The sequence below is a fragment of the Cryptomeria japonica genome, chromosome 9 (genome assembly GCF_030272615.1).
Source record: "Cryptomeria japonica chromosome 9, Sugi_1.0, whole genome shotgun sequence".
NCBI lineage: Eukaryota > Viridiplantae > Streptophyta > Pinopsida > Cupressales > Cupressaceae > Cryptomeria > Cryptomeria japonica.
In genome coordinates this window covers 293,639,473-293,648,938 of record NC_081413.1, presented here as the reverse complement: position 1 = coordinate 293,648,938, position 9,466 = coordinate 293,639,473, and the positions used below count along the sequence as shown (strand labels likewise).

The following is a 9,466-nucleotide window of genomic DNA, read 5'->3' as shown; positions in this document are numbered from 1 at the left end:
TTCAAAGCCCCATTAACCCACTAGTCATTCATCTTGAATCTTGCTTCTAGTTCTTCCTTTGACCTCGCCTTCCTTTTTCATTTGGCTTGCTCTCATTCCTTCACACACATGTAAAAATCAACAAATCTCAATTGATATATACTTTTTCCCTATGCTCATCCTTATTTGTCCCCCATGCCTAGTGAATAAACAACATCAATTATTGAGGATTCTCCTCAACCGTACCCTTGGCCACCTCTGCAGGCATAAACCCTGCCCCTGAAATTGCCCTTTCCAACATCAAATGTAGACCATACAACCAATCATTTTCCACACAACCCTTCGACACCCATTCAACATCTTCTTTCCATCCAACCTCCAAACCCCATCCTTTCACCATTGACACAATGTCTATATTCATCTTGTACCTGTGTTTAGTCATAAAAAACTCTTCATGCAAAAGGATTTCCATGATCTGAATGGAAATATCTTCATCAAATTTGAAAATATTTTACATTCTTTTCTTAGAGACCTTGCCCATAAATTCTAATTGTTGCCTTGACGTAATCAAGGAAAAGGTGGCCTCCATATTAAAATGTAGTCACCACCCATCCTCAATTGTGAGGACCAAGTGCTATCCATGCTACATCACCCCACCACTACCTTTTCATTAATAGTTTTTGAAAATGACAACATACTATTCCAACTTAGAGATCAAGCTCAAGATTATGAATATCTTCATACTTTTCTACCCATCATCAAGAGTCATTACCCATTTGGATAGCCTATTCGCCATGTCATTCCTTGATCTCATCACATGCCCAACTTAAAATTCCTCAAAAGTTTCTAATAAATGCTTGGAAATGGTTATATATTTATTCAAATTCCAGGCATGTATTTCACCCTTTTTATTGCATTAATAATAATCAAGGAATCTTCTTCGAGCTGTATTTTTTAAAAGCCCAATTTTTTCTCCATTTTCAATGCTTCAATAGCCACATGAGCCTAAGCTTAATTGTTTGTTCCCCTCGCAAGTTTTGAAGATCCAATTGCTACATTATTGCCCTCCCAATCTCATGCCACAAATCTAGCTCTCGACCATCATGGGTTACCCTTTGAGGCCCCATCAAAGATAATTTTATACCATCCTTCCCTCATCTTGGACCACTCCACCACTTTCACCTTCTCAAATTTTGATTAGCCTGAGAAATCTCATTAATAGACCAATTTTTTAGTCATTTTAATATATATAAAATAATTTAATCTTTTAATCATAAATTTAAATATTTTTCATTAATTCATTCAAAAAATGTCTATTTTTCATTAAGACCTCCCATGTAGAAGGCTCACAGCTAACTGCTGCATTGTTGGGTCGTCCCCTACAGAGTTATAGTTAATATTACATAAATATAATTATACTAATTTATAATTTTAAAATAATAATGATTCAAAATTATAATAATTAAAATTTAAAACAAATAATTTTATTACAATTAAAAAATATAACAAATATTTTTACTACAATACTATGATGACAAGTACTTGCCACTACGTGGCACTTGTTTGTTCAAAATTATAATAATTAAAAATTAAAACAAATAATTTTATTACAATTCAAAATTATAATATAATTAAAAATTAGAACAAATATTTTTATTACAATACTATGACGAAAAGTACTCGCCACTACGTGGCACTTGTTTGTTCTTTTGAATTTCTCATTTTATTTTTAGTTTTTGTTTATCTACTCTTATTTAATTAACAACAATAACCTTGGAATTAAGAAAATATAAAAGACTGAATCTTCCTTTGAACTAAATTGCATGTATTTATATCCTTCACATTCTATTCATCTCATTCTCGTTTCCCCTTCCCCTTCTCCTCCTCCTTCTCCTAGTCCTACTTCTGCTTCTTCTTATTCCTCTTCTATTTTTCTTAGATGCTCATTTATCTAAGAAATCTTGTTCCATTTCATCCAAACAATAAAATTCTTATACACTTAATTTACACCATCACCAAGGTCACAAGGGCTTCACTTAGTGAACCTTTGTTATATCACATGTGTTCATGGCATACTAAAGAATCCCCCTATTTTCAAAAAATATTGCCCTAAACTCCTTTTTTGTCACCCCCTCCCAATACACAACCCGAATTAAAAACCCCCTTGTTTTCACCAGATAGGCAATATATTGAGCTTATTTTTCGGGATATTAAACCCCCCAATATGAATGCATGTGATATAATATTGCCTAGTCAGTGAAGCCCTCATGACCAGGGTCCACATCTTAAATACATAATAAGACATGGTTTCCATGTTGAAATTCTGCCATACAATATTTCATATCAGTTCCACCATTATAACGTGTCTCCATTTTCATCAAGCATAGGAAACCTCATTTGACTAGGATTTGAAGAAAATTCTTTCAATAGATTACCTTTCTACCAAATCTAGTTGACCAAATGTTGACCCAACTAATTTATGTTGTATTTAGCTTTAAATAAAAAAAAGAAATAATTTATACCCCTAATGAATTTTGAGTATATTTACAAAAATTTAAAACCACTAAAAATTCCTTCTTTTTTTTTTTGGCTTGGATAACAATTTATGTAAAAACCATAAAACTATAATAACTTGCTCAAAATTGATAATCAAAACCTATTTTTTATATTGTAGCTTCCTTATGTGATCATCCAACTTCAATAACAAAGTAGAGAAAGATTCATAAATTCTTTTGGAAGATACGGTCAAATCTTTGAAAATAAGGGGTTTGTCATTGCCTTTGCCAATATCGTAGCTTTGATACCACTTAATAAGATCCTCACACATTATAATAAAAATACTACAATGTGGAAGACATATATAATATAATTTAAGATATTTTTGTGGAAAAGATGTCTTAATATCAAATATATATAGAAATAGAGTAAATGCTTGAAGTAGGGTAATATTGTACAGTACTCTTTATTGAAGAATCTACTCTTATGCCATATCTCCAAGTAATCCACAACACATTATCATAACTGAAAGCCACCGTTACAATGATAGTCACTTCTTTTAATGATCCTCCTTCAAGTAACATGATAGAGGGTTAATCCCAATAATGGGCTACTTATCATCTGATAACTAATTACACAAGTTATCCATATGACCCAACATAACCAACTTACGGGATTTGTGTCACATGTTGCTATTTCTATCCATCTAAATAAATTATAATATAATGATGTGTTGCTTGGTGCACATAAAGTTAAGACAAGTGTGTGAGATCCACATATGGGTGAGACTATAATTGTGTGTATGACTATACTTCGATCAAATATCATAATTTACATTTATGAGAGGTACATGTCAAAAACACTTACATTAGAATACCTAAAATGAATCTAGATTTGCATAATCATCTTAGAAGCATTTGCTTGTTTGAAGATTATTGTCTTCAAGTATTTGCACGACCATAAATCTACCCTTTTCAAGATTTTGACCTAGGAGAATGTGTACTCAAGTGATCTATTGGCCCTTTAAAGGTATTTTTATCTTAATAGTAGAGTAGACAAAAATGGATTAGATAAATCAAGAAGTAGGAGCACTCACTTTACTAGATCAAATTTATGGCTAAATATCAAATGTATGCTCCTAAAAATGTCTTAGGCTTGCAAAGCAAACCCTCCAGAAAGTTGATGGAATATTCTTATTTCAAGGCAAAACATAAACATAGAGGATCAATTTCTAGTCTTAACATAGGTGGATTTTAATGCCTACAACAAATCCATGCATCAATATTGTACATAGAACTTAGCATCCTTATCCAACACACTTAATTTCCTAGCTTAACATTTGATTGTTCAATTATCACTTATGCCACTCTCAATTGTTAATAGATTAGTTTATGCTTACGTACATGCGTCATATTGGATTGACCTAGACTAGGCTTAGAAAAAGTTTATTTTCCTTTGTAAAGGGATAAGTCACATTAGAGGTTATATGGAGAGGAGGTGTTGTGGAGTGGTAGTTAAATACAAAAAAAAAGCGTTCAAATAATTATGTTTTAGTTGGTTTAATAATTAAATTTTATTTTTAGTTGATTTTATTTAATAAGCATATTAGTAAATATATGATTGTATCTCTCCTTAATTATATGAAGTTTCCACGATCCATGATAGTTTCCTTGGATGAAATTCGAATTTGACCCTATTAAATTTATAATTGTATCTCTCCTTATTGAAAACATAAAACCCAAACAATAAATTACATAACCAACTAAAACAGAAAGACCTTAAAAAAAACTTAAAAAAATGGAGAAGCAGAATTTTGAAAATACTTCAAATTTCATTTACAAGCTTGAGGAATGCAAACACTTTCAGTCTCCAGCTAAAATAGAAAGATTTTTATTTATTTTTAAATCGAATAAGCAGAAACTTGAAAATACTGCAAATTTCATTTACAGGCTCAAGAATTGATCCACTTCCCTCTATATTGCGAGGTCTTAAGGAGAAGATCTCTCTGTCATTGCGCTCACTCTTAACACAACTTACTGGAGAGCCTGGTGTTGTGAAGGAAATCATCTTGGAAATGGAGTTGAAATTGAAATCCTCCACTGGGGTAGTATCAGAATTTGCCATTACAAATCGATTTTACTGCGGAGAAGGCAAATATGAAGGGTGTTCTACATAAAAAAATGTCTGTAATTCGATGTTTGAGGACGATGACAGTAATAGTGTTTAATTGTAATTGCAGTAGGATGAATCACTCTACCCATTTTTTACGCTACAATCACACATTGCCATCCGAAGAGCATTTCCATCTCAAAGCATTTTGTAGAGAGGGTCGCTTGAAGGATGCTCGTAAGATTTTTGATAACATGACAGAGAAAGATGTCTTGTCATGGAATTTGATTATAGCAACTTACAGAAGACATGGTTATCCTCAAGAAGCACTGAAACTTTTTCAACAAATTCAGCGAACAGGTGTCCAACCGGATCATTTCACCTTTACCACCATACTTCCAACCTGTGCCCAAACGAGGGCCATGGAAAAGGGTATGGAAATCCACCAAAACATAATAGATAGAGGGTTTCTTTGGGATGTTGTAGTTGTAAATGCTCTCATGGACATGTATGCAAAATGTGGAAGGATGCATAAGGCACGTGAACTGTTTGACAAAATGCCTCAACAAGTTCCGGTTTCATGGAATACAATGATTGCAGGATATGCACAAAATGGTGCTCTCGATGAGGCTTTACAGATTTTGAAAAGAATGCCTCAACCTAATGTGATTTCATGGACCGCGATGATTGCAGGATATGCACAAAATGGGATTGCTGAGAAAGCCTTGGAGATTTTTTACCAAATGCAATTAGCAGGTGTAAAACAAAATTCCACAACATTTGTCAGTATCATTCCAGCATGTGCTAAATTGGGAGCTGTCAAACAGGGTAAGGAAATCCATCGAAGCACAATGGAAAGTGGACTTTCGTCAAATGTTGTGATTGCCAGTGCCTTGATGGATATGTACGCAAAATGTGGAAGCGTACATAAGGCTCAGAAACTATTTGACAAAATGCCTCAAAGAGATGTCGTCTCGTGGACTTCGATGATCGCAGGATATACACAAAATGGGTTTGTTGAACAAGCCCTAGAGACTTTTAAGCAAATGCAATTGGTAGGTGTAAGGCCAAACTCCACAACCTATGCCAGCATCCTCCCAGCCTGTGCCAAAATGGGAGCTTTGGAACCAGGCATGGGTATCCATCAAACCATCATAGAAAGCGGATTCTCGACAGACCTTGTAGTTGTGAATGCCCTGATAGACATGTATGCAAAATGTGGAAGCATATCAAAGGCACATGAACTATTTGACAATATGCCTCAAAGAAATGTGGTCTCATGGGCTGCAATCATTGCTGTATATACACAAAATGGGCTTGTTGAAAAATCTTTGGAGACCTTTAAACAGATGCAATTATCAGGTGTAAAGCCAAGCTCTGCAACCTTTGCCAGCATTCTCACCGCCTGTGCCAAAATGGGAGCATTGGAAGGGGGTATGGAAATCCATAAAAGTATAATTGATAGTGGATTTTTGTCAGATGTTGTAGTTGCAAATGCTCTGATAGACATGTATGGAAAATGTGGAAGCATACCTAAGGCATGGAAACTCTTCAGCAAAATGTCGGAAAGAAGTGTGGTGTCTTGGACAGCAATGATTGCAGGATATGCACAAAATGGTTTTCTCGAGGAAGCTTCAAGAATTTTCCAGGAAATGCCTGAACGAAATGTGATCTCATGGACTACGATGATTGCAGGGTATGCACGAAATGGGCTTGTTGAAAAGGCCTTGGAAACCTATCAGGAAATGCAATTGGCAGATGTAAAGCCGAACTTGACAACCTTTACAATCATCCTTTCAGCGAGTGCCAGAATGGGAGCTTTGGAGGAGGGTATGGACATCCACCGAAGCGTAATTGAAAGTGGACTTTGTTCAAATGCTGTGGTTGTCAGCGCCCTGATAGACATGTATGCAAAATGTGGGAGCATACAGAAGGCACGGGGGCTATTCAACAAAATGCTTCAACGAGACGTGGTCCTATGGACTGCAATGATAGCAGGATATGCAATGCATGGCTATGGCAAGGATGCCCTTAAACTCTTTGAACTAATGAAGCACTCTGGAACATATCCAGACCAAGTAAGCTTTGTGTGTGTCTTATTTGCATGCAGCCATGCAGGCTTAGTGGATGAAGGCTGTAAATACTTCAGTTGCATGAGGGACTTTTATTGCATTACACCTAAATTGGAGCATTATGTATGTGTAGTTGACATCCTTGCTCGTGCAGGCTATCTTGAGGAAGCTCTAATCTTTATCATTAAAATGCCAATCAAACCTGCAATTGTTGTGTGGATGTGTTTACTTAGCGCTTGTAGATCACCTATGAATACAAGATTAGGTGCATTTACAGCAAATCTCCTTTTTGAGCTGGACCCTAAGAATGCCGCATCTTATGTTCTTCTGTCAGACATTTATGCAGAAGTGGGTAGGTGGGGGGATGCTCAAAAGGTAAGGAGATTGATGAAAGATAAAGAAATAAGAAAGACACCTGGATGCAGTTGGATTGAAGTCCATAAAAGAGTTCATGCTTTTTGTGTAGGAGACAGATCACACCCACAAACACAGGAGATCTATGCAATGTTGGAGAAACTGTCTTATGAGATGAAGGCAGCAGGGTATGCTCCAAATTCAAGACTTGCACTGAATGACGTGGAAAAGGAGGAAAAAGAATTATTCCTCAATCATCATAGTGAGAAGTTGGCAATTGCATTTGGGTTGTTAAACACGTCCCCTGGAACGACGGTTAGAGTTGTCAAGAATCTTCGAGTATGTGTTGAGTGCCACACTGCAACCAAATTTATCTCCAAGATAGTTGCAAGAAAAATTGTTGTGAGAGATGCGAACCGTTTCCATCATTTCAATCAAGGAGAATGTTCTTGTGGAGATTATTGGTGATGCTAAATGAAGCAAGTTGCATATAATATCATACTTGCAGTGACAAGAAGGAATCAGATTTTACTTGCACCGTAACAAGGTGTATAGTATCATACTTACAGCGATAAGAAGGAATCAGATTTTATTTTTCAGTTTATAAGAAGTGTTTTCCTTAAAAGCTTTGAGAGGTACACCATGCTGTTAAATTCATAATGTAAAGTATCCATCATTGGCTACATTTATTGTTGGGATAAGTGTCAATCCCTCTATTTTATCGTCATGGAGATGTTTGGACATGGCACCAATTTCCACGAAGCCTGTACTTGTCTGAAGAATAACGCTGGAGAAATAGGAAAATCAAAAGGAAATGAGCACTTGAAGGAAATGAAAAGCTGCAAGGCCAAATGGAATGTAAGAAAAAGGTTCATAATCAGTGCAATTCTTTGAGACAAATGAAGAGAATGTAGCTTGATAATTCTTTACTGCAACATTTGTAATTTTATATGGTCCTTTATTTGGATTAATTGTATCATCTTGGGCCAATGGCAGAGAATTTAGTTGTGGATTTTATAAGGGTCCACTTCTAATTAAAAAGGTTTTTCTTAACATCATCAGTGTAATAATCAAAGATCATTTTTGATCAATAAAAATAAGACAAATTTATACTAAATTAGATGTGGATGAGATGTAAACTGTAGAACAGCGAAAACTACCTATCTACAAGCATAATTATACGTTCTATAAAATCTCTCTGTTGTAAACAAGCTGGAAAAAGATCTGTCTCTGAAAACCACACTAAGATTTTCCACAACCATTGCAATTTCTAGATAGATAATTTCAACATTGGATAAGTAATTGTCTGTAGAAGATAAGCCAGCTGAAAATCTCTCCATTTTAACCTGTATTTCCTCAACATCTCACTTTATTCCTTCAATCTCCGTCCTTTCATCTATAAACAGGAGTTTGTTAACCGTTGGCAGGGAATGCAAAATTTACTTTTTTGAGGCCTCATTTTCCATCCTCAACTTCAGCTTCTCTGCAGAATCTCCATAAATAGCTTCATTTGTGCACACATGCTCAGAGCTTCTCAAGCCATTCTCTCCCAAAACCAGTTTGACAGAGGACAGAGCTTCTGTATCAACTATAATAAAAACTCTACTCAATCTTTCATCATACACATCTTTTCTTGAGATATCTATTCGGGCAGGTTTAAAGAGCACACAATAAGCTTTGTCTGTTTCCATTTCAATTTCGTCAATGCTACAGTGGGTGCTCTCAGCAGTCCGTGGTCAGTCACAAGATTAATTAATGATTTTTTCTTATCCGCCCAAATCAAAATTAAAAACATGCAAATGCTGGGGAAGAGGAAAATGGGACTTTTACCTTCCACAGGAGCTGCAGGGTTCATGCTGAAGGTCACTTTCTAGAGGCTTTTCTGAGCACTGACAGGGGAAGGGAGACGGCTATCCAGCCTTTAGGATGTACCAATACATAAATACATAGATTATGGTGTATGAGGGTAATTTTTGCATTGATGCATCCTAGGGGCTGGATAGCCATTTCCTGAGAGAAGATGGATGATCTCAGCCTACACGATCTCTGTTGACTATTCTGGCAGGTGTCTTTCAAGAAGCCAAGCAATGCATCCACTATTGGAGACGAGGGTAGTGTGATCCAGTTGGATGTAAAGCTGGGATATCTCAATAATATGTAACAAAAATTTGAATGAATGCTGAATGCTGGTTAACAGTGGTCGTGGTAGGAATATATATGCGGCAATTTGCTACGTTTAACCTCTGTATTGAGAATAACTTCTACATTTTGTTGCAGAATCCCAGCAGAGATTTAATAGAAGATACCACTGTGCATTTAAGTATAATAGTTTTTCTCAATGTAATAAGATTTAAATAGATATCCCTGCTTTTTCTATCTCCAGGATTCAAATGTCTGTATGATTATGATCCATAAACCATTTGAATGATTAATCTGTTCATGTGCGTATATTTATA

At 35.6% G+C, this 9,466-nt stretch overlaps 1 protein-coding gene across 1 annotated transcript; it reads left to right on the top strand.

Annotated features, from left to right (window-relative positions):
* The first annotated feature begins 4,331 nt into the window (after positions 1–4,331).
* On the top strand, positions 4,332–8,105 carry LOC131079568 (pentatricopeptide repeat-containing protein At3g12770). The gene has a single exon (XM_058017551.2). It carries the CDS (start codon positions 4,632–4,634, stop codon positions 7,476–7,478), a length of 2,847 nt encoding a protein of 948 aa, XP_057873534.2. The 5' UTR covers positions 4,332–4,631; the 3' UTR covers positions 7,479–8,105.
* The last annotated feature ends 1,361 nt before the right edge of the window (positions 8,106–9,466 follow it).